This window comes from Lingula anatina, chromosome 6, assembly GCF_051362555.1.
Source record: "Lingula anatina isolate TDL-2025a chromosome 6, LinAna3.0, whole genome shotgun sequence".
Taxonomy (NCBI): domain Eukaryota; kingdom Metazoa; phylum Brachiopoda; class Lingulata; order Lingulida; family Lingulidae; genus Lingula; species Lingula anatina.
In genome coordinates, this window is record NC_141772.1 from 15,952,968 (window position 1) to 15,971,544 (window position 18,577).

The 18,577-nt window shown below is 37.9% G+C and overlaps 1 protein-coding gene, 1 long non-coding RNA gene and 1 other non-coding gene across 7 annotated transcripts in view; 1 reads left to right on the forward strand and 2 right to left on the reverse strand.

Moving 5' to 3' along the window:
* Positions 1-682: 682 nt before the first annotated feature.
* LOC106154881 (uncharacterized) overlaps positions 683-18,577 on the reverse strand; it is a 30,821-nt gene continuing 12,926 nt past the window's right edge. For 2 of the 3 annotated variants that reach the window (XM_087015305.1, XM_087015302.1), the window contains exons 6-22: positions 18,350-18,456; positions 12,480-12,641; positions 12,135-12,243; positions 11,002-11,138; positions 10,547-10,624; positions 10,134-10,266; positions 9,858-9,985; positions 8,776-9,646; positions 8,542-8,629; positions 8,153-8,335; positions 7,313-7,488; positions 6,673-6,779; positions 6,092-6,253; positions 5,724-5,759; positions 3,338-3,458; positions 2,802-2,938; positions 683-2,492 (exon numbers count right to left, since the gene is read on the reverse strand). In XM_087015305.1, coding sequence (XP_086871431.1) covers positions 2,208-2,492; positions 2,802-2,938; positions 3,338-3,458; positions 5,724-5,759; positions 6,092-6,253; positions 6,673-6,779; positions 7,313-7,488; positions 8,153-8,335; positions 8,542-8,629; positions 8,776-9,646; positions 9,858-9,985; positions 10,134-10,266; positions 10,547-10,624; positions 11,002-11,138; positions 12,135-12,243; positions 12,480-12,641; positions 18,350-18,456 — 3,020 coding nt within the window. In that variant the 3' untranslated portion in view covers positions 683-2,207. The remainder of the gene's footprint in view (positions 2,493-2,801; positions 2,939-3,337; positions 3,459-5,723; positions 5,760-6,091; positions 6,254-6,672; positions 6,780-7,312; positions 7,489-8,152; positions 8,336-8,541; positions 8,630-8,775; positions 9,647-9,857; positions 9,986-10,133; positions 10,267-10,546; positions 10,625-11,001; positions 11,139-12,134; positions 12,244-12,479; positions 12,642-18,349; positions 18,457-18,577) is intronic. The other variant, XM_087015304.1, reaches the window with a different exon arrangement.
* Positions 13,595-13,667, forward strand: Trnar-ucg (transfer RNA arginine (anticodon UCG)). The gene has a single exon. It is a non-coding gene; the product is annotated as a tRNA-Arg (tRNA).
* On the reverse strand, positions 15,846-18,132 carry LOC147761243 (uncharacterized). Of its 3 annotated transcripts, none has more exons than XR_015335014.1 (2): positions 17,911-18,132; positions 15,846-16,214 (listed from the first exon to the last, which is right to left on the reverse strand). It is a non-coding gene; the product is annotated as an uncharacterized LOC147761243 (long non-coding RNA). The 3 variants fall into 3 exon arrangements; XR_015335013.1 differs by having other exon boundaries at positions 15,846-16,503; XR_015335015.1 differs by having other exon boundaries at positions 16,334-18,132.

Here is an 18,577-nt window from a genome sequence, read left to right on the forward strand (position 1 = left end):
TTGTGAAAAATCGGTTGTTCTTATTTATAAAAACAAACTCACAATAAATAAATAAATAAGTAAAAGAAAAGAGAGACTCGTTTTGTCTTCTGACTAGTTTAGACACGTCAAAAACAACTAAGTAAATAAATAAATAAATTAATATATTTAATTTGATAAAAGAAATACTATTGTTTTCACTATGAAACAATAATCTTCACAAAAATAACCATATTTTATTAAAAGAAATAGTTATGGACAACAAGGCCTGTAACAACAGATTGATTTTATTTTTCAATAAGACAATCTTTCACTTGATACATGCTTGCACTGCTATCACTTTAATGCTGCAAGTTTATTATTTGTAACAATTAAATCCATAACATAAAGTGCAAATTGTCTTTCGTTAAATATAATATTAGTTTTAATAGCTACACTGGTAAATAAATTCTCCTTATTACTAGCAGAATCGTTAGGATCCCGTTAACATAATATTTCAAATCGTGATCACTATTCCACATTGTGCAACAAAGAAATGACGCAATTTAAAAATTGGGAACGTCGTCTTGCTACGTGACTATAGCAGTGTCAAAAATACTTGAAAATAGGCTATAATGCCAGTAACCGAATTTTGCCTTAAGATGTACGTAATCGCCTTTAAAAGAATGATCATCAAAAAAGAAATTAGAACAAAAAATTGACATTTTTCTATGAAGGAAACACATTTTATTGATAATTTTGACGTCAATTTTAAAATCTGCATAAAACTGAAAATTACGCTGCTTTCGCTTATCCTTTGTTAGCATCATCTATCTTGTTGAACTCTGGGCAAACTTTTGGATTTAAAATACCCATCTTATTTGCAACCGTTGTGATTTTAACGTTACGGAACATTTTTGCGGAGATTTTTTGAACGCTCGAGTGCACATTGTAATGCAGTGTTTTTCATATGGAATAGCTGTAATACTCTGATAGGCCTATATATTTCTATAGGATTTCAAATAACATAAATGCATAAATGAAAGCATCCATTTCACTATCATTATAACAACTTTTACACAATACACAAAGTTGCTGGCAATATTTTTTTCATTTAAATGCATAATATAAACTTAATAAGTTCAACATGTTGAGTGATGGCAGTGGGATCAAAAGCAGAATACGCCCTCTTATCTCTTTATTCGGGGCAAATTTGAGGGGGTATGGTGGGGAAAAAAATATACTCCCCCATCACTGTATTTTTATAGATTGTTCGTTTAGGGCTTCTGCCTTCGATATCATTGGCTGGTGAGTTCTTGAAAAACATGTGCGTTGCGCTCGCTGCCTATTGCAGTGTAAGTGTCCCTTTCCTGAGAGAGAGAGAGAGACAAAGGTAGAATAATCTATTTTTGAGGTATCAAAAATTATTGCTCAATCCGAATCTCTATCATTCAAAACAATTTTACACGTCTTTTACCGACATCATTCTATATCAAGCATCAATTAAAGCAAATCCTTTTATTTTCACTGGGCTTTTTTTTTCTTTTGAGCAGTCTATCTTACACGCTCACCGCAAGTATAGGATAAATCGAAGAGAGGCAAATATGTCAAAGTGCTGATAAAGATACTTCATGGCTGAAATACTGAGTTTCCTTATTAAACACGCACGTACACGTACTTGTCCCCAGTAAAGGTCAATTTTGGCATCTCAAAATGGTTTGATAAAGAAAAAAATGTTATCTATAATGCATCAAACAAAATAATTTTAAGAAGAAAAAAATCTTAGCAACCTCAGATACACTGTGTATATTGACATGGAAATTATATTCGGCCAGTCCCTGGAGGTTTCGTATGTTAGATTCTAGGTACGGAATCAGCCGAAATGCCCCGAATGGTTGGCACGGTAAACAGGATGTAAGCCTTTTATGTCACTTAGATACTTTCATAACTGGTTATTGATATGATTCTCAAAGCTGAGTACAAAATTGGTTAAATATCTGTCTAAGACCGCACCCTATAAGCTTAACGAGTTAGAAGTTCGCCGTTATTGGGATATTCTCAAAAAAGCCTTATACAATTACTGGGTTTTCATGATAGTGTGCTTTGAAAACAAAGTGTTTTTGAGAAGGTTTGTGAAATGCCAACTTCGATCAGTTCATTTTACTGAATAACCCTTTACTTTTTTGCGCTTCTTTTAGATCCTTCTTTTGTAATTTTCCACCTCTTTATCAATCCAAAATCATCATCAGTTATTTTTTCTTATGATCCTTGTTTGTTTCGTGCTGCAAGTCCTCCAAAGATATACTCCTAATGTCATTCATTTCGGCGCCTATGATCTTTTTCTTTTCTTCCGTGTCTGTCTTGGTCTTGCGGAGCAGTTTTGGTGACGTGAGTGCGATCGCAGCGGCACCTATCGGAGCGGTAACAAGTATCGAGAGCACGGCAATGGTGAGGATCTGTAGTCCCCAGAACTCCTTCATGTCACCATGGCCATGATCCCTGGCTGTGTCCAGGGCGATGGAACCAATGGCAGCCTGAATAATCAATAAAATCAAGTAAAAATTAAGGCTATGCTTTTTATCCATGCGTATATAATTCCAATATACTTAACATTACTATATATTTTCTTCTGTCGTACCCAACTTTCAACTTGGTTATCATTTTGTAAAGAGGTAGGTGAATCACGTCAGTATGCATTAAAGTAACCAATTACTTAATTAGCGCACCATCTTTTACTAAATTTTACCAATACTAACAATTAATCATATCTTCGATGTTAGATTTCTTTCTTATTCGAATTCAAATATAGCCGCATAAAGATAAAAGAAAGTTGGGTTGTATACCTGCACTGTAGCCTTGGGCAGCCACGACAGAACGAGGAACAGCCGCTCCTTCATATTCAGGGGCGACCTTATCATGGTTAAGAACGTCACCAAACTTCGCAGACAGAGACCCACGCCTAGGACGGCAAGACCCAGGCCTGAAAAAATATCAAGAAAATAAATAAACATGTCAAAAAGGCAATGTAATTGCTTTATGGCTTTTTAAAATCAACAGATTTTCTGACTTAAAAATGGAAAATAAAAAGAAGAAAAGCGCTGAACAATTAATTATTATAAACACATATCGCCTAACTTTATTTTCCCCTCGAAAAACGAGAACTGAGTGACCATTTTATAGAAATGAAAAATAAAAAATACCTCCAAAATGAATTAACGAAAAAAGCGACTTTTACAAATAGCTCAAATTCACGTTTTCGACAGATTGAGGAATTCTGTTCGATGAAGCCTTCAAACATCGGCCAAACTCGCATCATTTCAGATTCCATTAACATGTGCCATTTGACTAATTAGCCGACCGAATGAATGAAATTACTGACCTGTGGTGCGCCCTAATGCGCTGCCCTCTATCGACTTAAAATCAACCTCGGCGCCAATTAGACCAAAGAGGAATGGTTGGAACAGCACCCAGAACTGAGCTATGATTTCTTTTATGCGCGTCTGGAAATAAACAATCAAAATCAACCCCCTTTAAAAATTCTAAAGAAAAGAAGTATATTAAATTTTACATTGACAACTCGAGTAATTGAGAAATAAACAAAGGAGACGAAATAAAAAAGAGAAAAAAGAAAGTTTTTTCAGCAAAATTCGGAAATATATGGTTTAAGATGTGTTAACAAAGAATTACGTGTACTCTGCTCCTTCTTTAATGACTGAAAATTATAAAGGGTTGAGTTTATGTCAAATACGGAGATGTGAAACTATATACCAATAACAAGTAAGATTAATAATTTTTTAACGTCTAAAGGGAATTGACCTCAAATATCTCTGCAATAACTGTAATTTTAAAAATAAAATAGAACAACTACAAAAACGACATAAAAGTGTAAAATAAAATGAACAGAACACGTGAACTATAAAACAGAATGCTAAAATAAAGACAAAATAATCTTACCAAGTCTTCTTATTCTAAAACATCAAATCACATTAACGAGTAAAACAACTAATCACCAAAGCTTCAATCAAATGGAATGTTAAAATTTAAGAAAAATGCATTTTTGATTTGTGATTTGAAGCGGCATCGGATATGTAGCCCACATCTACTGCTGTACACCGGCACCGAATTGGGAGTCACCAAAATGAAACCAAATCAAAATTATACCAATGGTGTCTATTGCTGTGTGTAAAAACCTAAAGGGAATTGCAGCTTATGAAGCTGGCATGGGGAGGTAGTTGGATTTAGGCTGCCATGAGACAGACATTGTATTGTATTGTATTGTATTGATGAAAAGCTGGAAAGGCCCCATGTACGGGATATATTGTTTTATAACTGCATAATGTCCCTGGCACAGCACAGAACCACCCTGAGCTTCAGAGCTAACTTGACACTAACCTCTTCACTGTAGCCTATCTTCATCGTGTCAAGTAACCTCTGACCAGATTCGATTGCCTCCGCCGCCCGCCAATCAAATTTAAAAGCCCGCACTCAATGACTCATTAAACGATCTAGCCAATGAACGCGAACGAGTCAAAGCGCGCTTTGTTCAAATCCGGACCAATCAAAGATAAGGCTGAATATCAGGGACTTGCCGTAACCTGTGGGCAGCACGCAAATAACACCGTCTCTCAGTAGATAATGATGCAGGGCCTCAAACTGCTAGACCCTATGGTTTCAATTCCGATTTACTCATATTTTGCAAAGAATCAAGAGATAACTTAACACATTCTTTTTCGTAGTCACTCGCCTTGCTTTCTTTGTGTACGGTAATACACTCGGAACTACTCGGATGTCTCCGCACTCGACAATAACTATGTTGTTAGTATGGAGCTTGCGGAATCAGCCGAGGATTGCCGATTGACGGTCAACCAATCAGCGTCTTCACCAAACTTTGGTGAAAAATTTTGAAACATGGATTTGATTGGCTTATATAAACTAGGTCAAACTATTTTCGTCAGAGGTTACTTGACACGATGGAGATAGGCTACAGTGAAAAGGTTAGTGTCAAGTTAGCTCTGAAGCTCAGGGTGCACAGAACAGGTAACACATTGGTACTTTCATTATGGGAAATGCTACCTGAACTAATATACTGCTTGTAATATGACGGGTCAGCTGTAGGGGTGGGGCTGATCATGATGTTTTATCTCTAAACAATTTGATTCCCGTATAAAGATTATACGTCTCTTGATTATAGATACAAGATGCTTTTCGTGTAAGAGGCCATATGCTTTCATATTGTAAGCTAAGATTTGCTCCATTTCGTTGACCCTTAATTTCCAAGCCCTCCTTAGCGCCACAGGTTTTGTAAGTTGTCTGTCCTCGCCTTGACGTGTATTTTTTACGCAAACCACCTTTGGGACTTAAGCAACCTTTGGTACTTTTTCACTTCACAGCAACAACAGCACACAAATGAAAAGCAAAATGACGGGCAACTTACGTCATAGAGGACCGTGTACTCATCAGTTTGAACAAAAATCGTGTTAGACCTAACTTCAAGGACCTACCCCGAGTTTCAGAGATGACACCCCACGGCAAAGGCACGCTGATGGTGGAAATTTATTTCCAGACATCTCTGAAACTCATGGTGCCGAAACCAGACACTTGGCAGCAACCCCCATTGAAAACACCTCTGTACTTTTGTCCATCACTTATTATGCTGACCACTAACTTGGGTATTACAGAGGAGTTACACATCGGGGGATTTCTATCAAGGGCTACAGGGGCTTGAAATAATTTTGTTCAAACCAATGAGTACCGGCCATACTCACCAGTACTGCACCTCGCGCATGTAAACCAACGTCAAGCTTGAACAGATTATTCAGATGGTGAAGAGTTGCATACTAAATATGTTACCATAATTACAATTGGATGGTTAAAAGATAGTGACCATTTATAATGGATCGTTTTTTTACAAAAGCTTCAAACATACAGTAAAATTCATGGGAAACCGCATTGGTGTGTTCAAGCCACTTGAAATTGAAAGTTATAAGTTGGAATAAGCGAAATGATTGGATATTTCCAATGTTACAATTTTCCTAAGTATAAAATACGTACTACTGAGAAATAATTATATATCTTCTCGAGCATTATAATCCTTTTTGATCAATTTAATCGTCTCACTAGAGGAGATACGTACAATATCGTTACACTCCTCCTTGCGCCATCTAACGGCAGCCGTGAACGCCGAGATAAGACAGCCTAGAGGCCCTGCCCCTGGAAACCCGGCAGCAACACTTCCAAACAACGCAAACAACCCGGCGCCAGATAGAAGAAACGTGCGGTACATCACCAGGTTTTTCTACCAAAATAATGAAATGAAAAAGATGGTAAAATCAAAACTTGTATCAGTAGCTTAGTGGTATAGAATGTGGAACTTTTAATTGCTTTGTATTACTGGTGCAAGAAGGATTTTTACGAAATCTGCCACGATCAAACGTACTTTGGCACGGCAAAATAAAATTCATATAATTATAATCTAGTTGCATATATATGCGGAATAATCAATGAGAGAATGTGAATCGAAGACTAAAATGTAATAAACTTTAAGGACAATCTCTCGGGTATCAAGAAGAATAACATAAATCATTTTTGGCATTCCACTAACATCAGTTACCAAAAAACATGATAAATGTTATAGAGTAGACGACTGGCAACATGAAAAATGCAATGCAACTGAGCTGTCTGCAATGACATTAAACCAGAAACGATTTCTCTTACGTGTTTCTTATGAGGAAAATACCAGCACACGATTCCCACTACGACACCATATACAACACCTATCAGCACTTCCAAGGGACCCTGTAGAATCATCTGCACCAATTGTCCTATAGATACAAAAATAAAGCCAACTTTTAATGAATTCTTTGAAGCATAGCAACTTGCTTGTAACCTCTTTTAGGAAATGCTTAATATCTGCATGTACTGCTTGTAATGAGGAATTTCTGATCACATTTGATATTTGACCACTTTTCTAAAGAAAGTTTCCCGTTTTAATGAAATTTGATATGGCATTATCAAGCATGCCATAACAGACATATGCGTTATCTGTACCCTCTACCAGGGCCGCAGTTATTATTCTGTGGACATTTTTGCTGACAGTACAGAGATAAGCCATCTATTAAACCAGAGACATATCTCTTAATATCTGGTGAAAAATTATTCTGTGGCCCTGGTAAAGGGTACGTTACATCTGGACCTACGTGTGGATGGTTCAGCGCATTTTTTGTCAAAATTAAGAACGTATGTTTACGCAAAACTCAACTCTGAGTTAGAGAAAGGTTTCAGCAATTAAAAAGTTCATCATAATCGAAAGCACAAACAGAGTAAGAAAACATAATTCAAAAATTCACATAATCACCGTGTGAGAAGGCAATTCCAAGCAGAACGCCGAACAGACTAATGACAAAAACGTTCTCTATGCTTGCAGCGGCCACGGCGATGGTGGGGATTCCTTTATCAGTTCCAAGGCCTTGCTCCTGGAGGTGTAACATGCTAGGTACCACCACTGCCGGGGACACTGCTGACAGGACGAACCTTATAACGTATAATATAACGCAATATAGAAGTATCCATCATTTGCAAAGACAAAGTAGGCAAAGAAGTGAAATGCCTCACGTACTGTTTCGTACACACTGTAAGATTACAGCCCTAAACACAAACCTATATAATATGTAAAAAAAAGAAAATATAACCCAATAAAGCTGGTATTCGAAGCTGACCTGCATTTTAATCCATAAATAAATAAAGTCAGTTTAATACACACGTAGTTAGTCACACGGTTTTCCTTAAATTACGTTAACTGTGAAAAGTGCACGATGACGCAGACGATTATAGACACAGGTGACGGCTAAATGTACATAATAGTACACATACATACTGTACACGAGAAACTGTAAAAAAGGTGATATCCTTGTCAATTTCCAGTCGTTATATGATAAATTGGAAACGACTTCTGCCTTTATCATTATTGTTGGACTACGAATGTACAACTACAGGCATAGATTATAGTCCTCTTTTGACACACAGTGTGATACAATATGGCTTAAATGGCAATTATACCCCGCGTTGTATATAAATGTCCATCAAATGTACAGAATCACACAACCTGGAACAAAAGTGTTCATAAAAACAACGTCCACGACTGACTTCTCCCAATTATGTCCACCAAGTCCGAGGGCATAATGCCCCTCTTACTTACCCGAGCATAAAACTCCAATCCCAGGGGAAGCCCAGTAAAAAGTGTGCCACAGTAGCTTCGATGATCGCCTCAGCCAGGCACGGGAGAAAGGCAAGCTTGAGGACCGAGGCGGAAGACTTACGCAGGGCCCTGGAATCCAAGCCCAGTGCTGCTTTCAACAGGATCACCGCTAGTGCAATAGACCTGGAATACACATGGGTAAATACAGCACAAAAACAAAGCGGCCTAGGGAATTTCTTAGAGAGAGCCTTAACGAAAAAAAAAAAAAAAAAAACGGAATCTGCAACAACATAAGCTCGTGTTTCATTATCTAGTTCTTACACGATTATTTTTATTGATGGGACATTATGCTTTTGGATTCTTTAAGTAGCTGAAAGCAAACTATTCACCTGATTGCCACGGACCAGTGCCTGTCAATATCCCTAGCAAAGGAAATATATGGAATGTTCTTTAGTGCCACGCCCACCAACAGCATACCTGAAATAAATATGATGATGAGGAGACAGCGATTTCTCTTTCACTCATTACTGATCATTTCGAAGAGAAACAACATTGCTTTCACAGCAAGCTTATAACTCAAAAAGTGGATTCTGACGACATTTAACATCAAAAACAAATCTTACCTAACAGCGAAGGAAGCCTGATCAATTCTGCCACGTTCCCACCAAGCTGAGCGCATATCAACAATATAAGCAGCCCAAACAGGTTCCCACCAGGTAAGGCGTTATCCCCAGTGATAGCCCAAAGGACACCCCAAAGAAGCAGTACAGAAACAATAAGGGTCAAATACCGCCCGGTGTGCCCATGGGGTGGACACATGAGGGCATATTTCAACCTTTGACCTCTGGTGGGATTTGGTGGCAGCGGGTGGGCCTCGGTCATGCAAGGTTCGCAACACTGGTAACAGCAATCTCGCAGCCTTGCACATTTCCGTTTATGTTCTACCTCGTCGTAAGAGCAAGAGAATGTCGACTGGCTGTTACATAATTCGTTGTCTGTTGTGGCACTCTGTGATCCACCAGAGCCTTTCACGTCTTGATCAGCTATAAGGACTGGGGAGATTTGCACCCCGTCTTGGGTTTCAGAGGCTTTCACTTTGCCGTTGTTCTTGCCCTCTTTTTCTGCACCATTTTGCAGAGGAGCCTTTTCGTTGACAGTTTCCACTTTGGCGCTATTCCTCTCCACTGTCCGTGAGTCGTCGCCGTCTTTTTTAGTGCCTTGGGACGAGGGGGCACCTTGAGATTTTCCCCCTTGGGATTTACTTTCAGGTTCTGGCTCAGGAACCGGCTTCTGATTTCCAGTCTCTGGATCCTCCTTATCACCAGGATCTGGGTGGTGCTCCTCATCCTGGTGCTGATGGTGGTGGTGATGATGATGGTGATGCGCATGCTCCTCGTGGTGGGTGTGGTCACCAGTGTGGTGCACGTGGTGGGGGTGGAGATGGGGGTGGTGGATGTCGTATTCGTGGATTGCTTCTTCTAGCAGGTGCTCCACCTTAATTGTACATAACCCTAATGTCAAAGCTTTTAAAGTATTCACACACTGGCAGTGAAAATTGTAAATCGCCTAATTTTGCTTTACCATTTGGACAACTGCTGGCCATTATATACTTTTTAAAATGCTTCAGCTTACTGCGTAAAAACAGAGAAATGATTAAATTGATCTTACTTAGAATGAAACTTTTTTGTCTGTGCTTTAGAGTCACCTTTTCTAGCTCCTCCTCTTCCTCTTCTTCGTCACTTTCAACCTCGGATTCTGGTGTTTCTTCCTCCTCCTCCTCCTCCTCTTCCTCCTCGTTTTCTTTTTCTTCTGCCTTGTCTTCAGGTTCAGTTTCTATAGAATAAATCATGTAGAGAATGTTAATTAGTTGTATATTCTATGATTCCATCACGTGAAATAAAAAAAAATCATTTTCACAAAATTATCGTCACAAATAATATTTACATTCCTAGCCTAGTGCAAATCAAGTAGAAAAACCCACTTTCTTTTTTGGTGTCCTCCTCCTCCTCTCCTTCCTTCGGGCTCTGATGTAACAGCCTAGGAGCCGTCAAGGCGATCAGAGCGGCACCTATCGGGGCAGTTACCAGTATGGCAAGAACAGCCAGGGTCAGAATCTAGCATAAAAAACAAATGTTCATGATTAACTAATATAAAAAAAGAATTTAAAACAAAACAATAGAAACGCATAGACCTAAAATGATACAAATTAACATGCATGACCATTTAAAAAATTTTAAATTACAAAATTTTAATGGTGTCTTCTAAAATTACTTAAAATTACATTTGTATATTATAATTAATATCTGTGAATGACATTTGTTTTGAAATATTCCGCTTAATAAATGACCCGGCTTCAATCATGGTATAAAGATGGTAAATATTATCAAGCTGTACCGTGTTTCCCATCGCCTCTTCCTCTTCACTCGCGTTATTCCGTCTTGCTGTGTCTAAAGCCACAGATCCTATAGCGGCCTGGTAAATTCAACATATATATGACAGAAAGTATACAAACATTAGCAATCTGTGTTAGTGAACTGGCAGAAATACCTCTTGACTTCAATATGTCGCCTTCTGACGGCTACGGTTCACTTCAGAAAGTGGACAACCTTCAGCACTACGCCGACACACAGGTTGGGAATAATAGTTAAAATTAAAGCAGTCATTAATGGAATGGGCAAATACTGAAAATTGCTAGACAGATCTAAATCTATCAAGATGGTAACTGTTGCTTTTAATACAATGTAGGACAAGCTCAGTTGCCTCCTAATAGAATGCGTTCAAATTTCAAACGATATTAAATATTTTCTATTAAGTAAACGGAATGGAAATTTAATCAGTCGTGTTTTTACCTGAACCGTTGCTTTGGGCAGCCAGGCTATTGGTACGAAGAGCCTCTCCTTGAAGTTAAAGTCCGTCCTGACTACGGCTAGTACACAGCCTACAAACCGTACGGCAAGACCGATACCGAGGACGCCCATGCCGATGCCTGGAAGAAAAAAAGGAAACGTTGGTGCGATCAGAGATAGACAGTTGTCGGGGGCGCGCATGGTTAGAACTTCATCTCAAATGCGTCCATTAAGATTCCAGCAAGAAAAAGTAGAAGAAGTAGAAAACGCATAGCAGCTCTAAGGCTTATTTTGCGTGATACTGTGATCATTCTTTTGGACCTATAGTGAGAGTGGGCGTGCCCCGGTGTGACAAAACTGAGGGTCCCCATAATAGAGAGTAGACTTCCCATTCATTTGTACAGGTGAGCCTCGCCCTAGATTTTGACCCACTTAGGTCAGGCTAACCCATACCATTTTAAGTAAACCATTATAAGAGGGAGGACTTTCGGACTCAGTTTCGTTGCACCGGTATGGAAGACAAACTATTTAAATTTTAAAACCTGAAAATATATTTTCATTTTTGTTTACGACTGTATAATAATAATAATAATAATAATAATAATAATAATAATAATTTAAATGGAGTATGTTTTTTTTTCTTTCCTCTGTTTGCGAACTGGTATAAAATGAATTCGAGTTGAAGATAAAAGATTCAAATAACAACATGACACAATAATGGAACTCGTGTGATATTGTACCACACTGTTCACCAGCCACGATTGTACATATATCATGTTGGCCGTCCCGTGGAGATAAGGCAGCCCTGTGTAACGAGTACCGACTCATACTTTTACATTTTATGTGGTGTTTGTCCTAGTAGGAGATGTAACTATGAAAAATGGTGCCGAAGACAAGCAATGACATTTCACGCTAGTCAGTGAACATAACTTCATAACTTCAGGTTAAATAAAACATTTAAACCCTTACTCAGAATACACCATTGTCCACAGGCATACACTGTATTATAACACATGGTTCTGGAGTCGAGGAGGTTTGCCCCAATTTTATCAATTACGTCAGTCATTAGTGTAGAAGCGGGTTAATACTATTTTTCTTTTTTTTTCTTTTTTTTTTTTGAACGGAGCATTTCTTACCGACTGTTCCGCCATTGAGTTTGGTAATGTCTATCTCAGCTCCAATCAAACCAAATAACAGAGGTTGAAAGATAAGCCACATTTTACCAATACTCTTTGCCACGGGATTCTGATTAAAATAAATAAATGTAAGTGCATTTATACTTTACTTTATACATACTTTTTACATCAGACTGAGCAGGTTTATATGCATTGTAAAAGGAAGCAGCTCAAATTAACGTTGATGTTTATAAAACGATAAGCATTAAACATGATGCTTGTAAGTATAATATTTCACTTGAAACCAGGTATAATCTAACATTCATATTGAACTCATTTAACTACGGAAAAAAAGCAGTAACGTACGCTTGATGTCCATCCCTGTCTCCGCCATCCCAGGGACGCCACGAATGCCATGGTCAGGCACCCCAGGGCCCCAGCCCCAGGGAATTTGGCCGCACCGCTACCAAACAGAGCAAACAGCCCACCACTTGTTACCAAAAACGTCCTGAACGACACCTGCTTCCTCTGTAACAATTGAAATGATTTGATATGTAATATAATATCTAGCTACCCTGAGTTTCGTTCGGTATTTTCTGCTTATATCTAGTTACCCTGAGTTTCGTTGGATTTTTTTCCCTATCAGAATGAAACCAACTGGAAACGGAGTCTCAGGCATGCTGTTAGTTGGGAGGTCAGTTAGCAGTCTTCTGCCCTGAAAATCAGGGTGCATCTGGCAAATTTTGAGTGAATTCTGCACAGGGTCTCCGAAAACAAGGCATCTTTGCGATTTAAAAGCACACATTGGCCGACAAATGTTCCTATTAGTATGAGAATGTATGAGAATATAGACGAACATTGGTTCACATAAACAAATTAATAAAATAAGTCATAAACACTCGGAGTTGTGATGATTAATCCTCATGCTTTCTGGAAGCGAAGCGAACTGGGAGAGAAGGAAATGGAGAGAGAGAGAGAGAGAGAGAGAGAGAGAGAGAATGAGGGGGGATGGAGGGGCAGGGAAAGAGAAAGACAGTTCTAATTTTTTGTTTTAATCTGAAAATTCTACAAGCATCAGTAGAGGGGTGATATTTTAAAATCTCAACGAGCACTTCCTTTCGATGTCTGGCTCGTACCTGTTAACGTCTGCACTTATCCAAACATCAATTCCTTTTAAGTCAGTGAGTATTTTAATAGATTAAAGTTAAACTGAAATTTAGGGGGAAATAAAAATAAAATGCTTAAACCTTTTCATTTTTTTCTTTCTTTTGATATACCCATTAAATGAAACAAAATACTAGCAATTCTTACACCTAACCTATACCAACGAAGGCACGTCACAAAAACACAGCTAATAGTGATACTACATACACAATACGCTTTAATGGAAAAAGTCGATAAATGCAATTTTGCGGTCAGTCATTGTGTTCAGCAGAATGCCAGCGAATGCCTCCTATATTTAGCCGCCTTCGTGACAACAAGACCCGGTGGCCTAATGGATAAGGCGTCTGACTTCGAATCAGAAGATTGCGAGTTCGAGTCTCGTCCGGGTCGTGTTCTCCTTTTTAATTTATTAATAAAAAGCAAATAGATGTAAAAGCTGGCAATTACTGTAATGAAATTACGAAATTAATGAAATCCCTTAGGATATCCATAGGAACACTGAGATATCCAAAGCAAAACTTACCTTGATATTTCGCTCTCAGTTCAAATATCGTCGACACCGAGTCGTTCGGATTTTTTTAAATAATATTTTTCATAATATCACCTTGCATATATTTCTAAGTCTGTTCGCTGTATGGGAGAATATAGAAGGGTGGTAAGAAGAGTCTGCTGTCATTTAAAGAAGAAAAATGACACATAATACCACATAGGCTACTAGTTGACAGTATAGTCTCTTTTACAAACCATAAAAACGTCTCCCCTTAGAAGTCGGGATAAGTTGCCGATACAAATAATATGGCCATGAATCAGGACAGTGTTGTGCTGGGCCTAATTTCCAACCAATATACCCAATTTTTTATTCGTTCCGTATACATATGTAAGTTGAAAATATATTGTGTGTGTGCATGTGTGTGTGTGTGTGTGTGTGTGTGTGTGTGGGGTGATACCTACGATGCATGGACGCCTGTGGTGACGCCTGTCTGTGGTGTGTGTGTGAGGGGGGGGCAACATCTGCAGGCCTTACAATGAACAGTAATGGTTCAGTAATTAATTACGATTTTCTCCATCCTTGCCCTCAGTCCTAAGACCCCCTCAGAAAAAAGGGACGGTTTACCCTTTAAGGCTAGATAAATATTCTGTTAGCAGCGGTAAAAGTTTTATTCAAAGCAGTAGGCCTATTCAAAGCGAGGTGTGAATGACGTCATGTAACAAACTATTATATGAGTAAAGCTTTGACGTCATAATGAGCAGAACAATGCCCTTTGGGGCTATTACCGATCAAGCCTTACAAACCAAAAATCACCCTGCAAACTTGATTACAATTTGGACCCACCTTGGACCTAAATAGAGAAGGACAAGAAACGCGGCATCTTCCTTTGAAGCTATGTGCGTTCGGGTAAACATTCGCCTATTGTCTCACATAATCTGTTTTGATAGCTCCACGGGCGTCTGAACAGCTTATTATCAAGGTAGCGTTTCTCTGCATTGATAACGCAATTTCTCGCAGTCCCTCGTGGTTGCTATGATACAGCATTGCCGCCATCTTGCAGTTGCGAGCACACAGGTTTCCGTCAACACGTGGAAATTTATTGAGGGGTTTTCGGCATTTTTCCCCGTTACCTCATAAAAACGGGGTGTGAAGTTTGTCTTCAATACCTGCTGCCTTTCCCTGTCCGTGAGGTAGTCTCTGACAGGACAGGAATACGCACCCAACGACCGGAAATCTCATTCCTACATGTACCAGTAGCTGTGACACCCCGGAAGATCAATCGAATTTTCACAAGAACTGACTGCTGGTGAATCAGACAAATTAAAAATGGACCTTTTTAGCATGTTTGTGAAATTATATATTACCATTAGGGGCCACTCATTTCGCAGACAGCTTAAAGAAAAGTACCAAGAATTTGTGTCTGCATCTACGAAAGAAAAAGGATTGAGAAAGTCTCTCAAAAGGAAGAGTAGAATTACAGCTTGAATTATTACCTAGATTTTCAACAAACAGACAGTATGATCTTGTGCATTTATAACATTTGGGTTTTTTCACTTAGCAATTAAGATCTTAATTGGAAATTTCATCTAGGTTTACATTAATTTTAATTAGTTATTTAAGAGTCAGATTTGTCGTATTAGTTTGGTAGAAAATAATACGACAAAACCAAAATATGGCTTTCTGTTTTCAGTAACTGAAAAGCAGTCGTAATTCAAGAACTTATTATAAGTATTTATAATATTTGTTTTTTTCATTCAGCAACTATCTTTCATTTATATTTCGCTTTATTTTTCATTAAAAGTTACCCGTTTACAATATGAGATTAATTTCACCAATACTGATCTTATGGTAATAAAAAATGCATATATTTGATATAAAAAATCTTCTTTTTATTTCTTTTCACTTCCTTTTTTTTTTACACAACTTTAAATAATAAAAGATTTGACAAATCACTGCAAGAGGGTCAATGTCAAATGTGAGTATGAATTTTATCAGGATCAGATTTTTTAAACCTGTAGTTAGTGTATTCTGAGGTAATTGAATATGCAATTTCAATCAAGCAAGAAAAAACTGTCTAAACATGTAATCCATGTTTTTTACATTTGATTTTTTTTTCATTATAAGATAGGAAATATAAAACAACTTGAGTACATTTCAATATTTATTCTTATAAAAGTAAACATTAAAATTTTAAAATGCTTGTTACAAAGCTAGTGATGATGAATATACAATACATGTGCAGTTTTCTTGTCTTGTCTCTTTTTGTGAAAGTCATGTTGGAGTTCTTTCCGATTTGTATCCAAGTAGTATTAACTTATTTATAAAAGGTATAAACTAATTTCTCATTGACCTATGTGAATTACTGTCCAAATGTTTAATTAGTGAGTCTCCTCTTGGGCAATGGTGCATTGTCCAATTTTAACTTTCCGGCATCTTGTGGAGAGAATCTGGAAGAGAATAAGAATGTTTTTATCACAAACTACTATAAATGACAATTGCCTTTTTTACTTCTACTTGGACATTTGAGCCACAGGTAAGCCTTATCAAATGCATCTCAAGATTCTACCTGTCAGGTAGATTTTCCCTCTAGTTAAATTTACTTCCCTTGTTAGGCATGGACTTTCTAGATCATTATCAGCCAGGTAACTAAGCCGTCTGGCCCTTTGATGATTTGATAAAGCCAGCTAGGTGCTATCCAAAGGCATGTCTCAGGATTATTTCAAAGATTTCAAGCACCTGATAACAAGATAATGCAATGTAGCAAGGCAATTACAGAGGTGAGACTCTTATCACAAATGTGATCAAGATCTACTTTTATGACCATTACCCGAGTAAATATAATCATGAACTTTGCATGTGTACATGTCCACATATACACTTTCACTATAAGACCAATGAGGGTGTTTGTCAATCGTCTTTATTCTGTTTAGGGAATCCAATTTAAAAATGAAAAACTAATAATTATTATTCTTAAACTGGAGCAGACTTTAGCCGGTCATGTGAATATACATATATACTTCAGAGTAGAGTTAATGTCAACTTTGATAAAAGGATATTAAAAGGCCCACAGGTGCGTTTTTTGTGTGTCACAATTGCATGGGTGGTGCCATATTGCAATGATAGCCCATATTAAGAGTTAAAAAAATAATAATTATCATTCTCAGACTGGAGCTGACTGTAGCCGGTAATGTGTAAATATATATATACTTTAAAGCAGTGTTAATGTCAACTTTGATAAAAGGATATTTAAAGAATCACAGTTGCGTTTTTGTGTGTAACAATTGCATGTGTGGTGTCATATTGCTATGATAGCCCATATTGAGAGTCAAAAAAATAATAATTATCATTTTCAGACCAGAGCTGACTGTAGCTGGTAATGTGTAAATATATATATACTTTAGAGCAGTGTTAATGTCAACTTTGATAAAAGGATATTAAAAGGATCACAGGTGCGTTTTTGTGTGTCATAATTGCATGTGTTGTGCCATATTGCAATGATAGCCCATATTGAGAGTTATAAAAATAATAATTATCATTCTCAGACCGGAGCTGACTGTAGCCGGTAATGTGTAAATATATATATACTTCAGAGCAGTGTTAATGTCAACTTTGATAAAAGGATATTAAAAGGATCACAGGTGCGTTTTTGTGTGTCACAATTGCATGTGTGGTGCCATGTTGCAACGAGAGCCCATATTAAGAGTTAAAATATTAATTATCATTCCATAATTCGGGCTCACTTAAGCAAGTAACATAAACCTATACATATAGTACACAGCGGTGTTGATGCCACCTTTATCTAAACCGTACGTAAAAAATACCAGACCTAAAACGATGTCGGCGAGTCGAATAAATCGGAGAGGAATTGCGTCATTTCAATTCAAAACACGATTTGAGGTCAAATTATTGCCGCATCTATGGCTAATTCTTTACATAGAGGTAAAATTTCGAGACTAGAAATATTTTTCTATCGGATCATAGCTAAAGACAAGTATTCGACACCGCAGTTGTACAATTTTAAACACTCATTTTACGGCAACAAACACGATTGCCTTCACCATATTGGGCATTTTGAATTCCTCCATGAACAAACATACCTTATTCTCATCTAGCATCCAAAATAGCAAAAGAAATTGTACTTACATTTTATCTCTATAAGTGTCTTGACTCATCCACCCGAACGTTTTCCTCGCGTTATCACCAGCTACCTGTCCAAATGACACAAAAATTCATCAACAGCCGCGATATGCTCGCTACCTGTACGGGAGGTCACGTGATCCGAACGCACATCGTTTCGCGAAGAGCTCGCGCTAAGCCGATTATCCTTTGATCTTTCTCCGCGTTACTTGTCCTTCTCTAGTTAGGTCCAAGGACCCACTAAACAAAGGGATAAACACTTGTTTTGTGGGTCCTAGCATACAATCAGCACTGCTTCCATTATTTCGACAAAAATAATATGAACGTTGCTTGAAATGTATGGTATTTGATACCCTCTGCTATCGGGGGGTTCTAAAACAGTACACAGAATTTAACATGCTACTAGCGCACCCTATTGTCTGAGAGGAAGAATCAAAGTACTCACGTGTTTGATATGGGGCAGATACCAACACATGAGTCCGCCGATCACGCCATATATCACTCCCGTCAGCGCCTCCAGCGGACCACGGATGATAGAGAACGCTAAATCACCTAGAGAGAAATATCTTCTTTTAAACAAATTATTCGATTCTTATACTTGAATAAAAAGCAGCCTGCAAATGACATTTCTTATTCTACAATGTGTGTATGACATATCTTTATATTTAGGAAC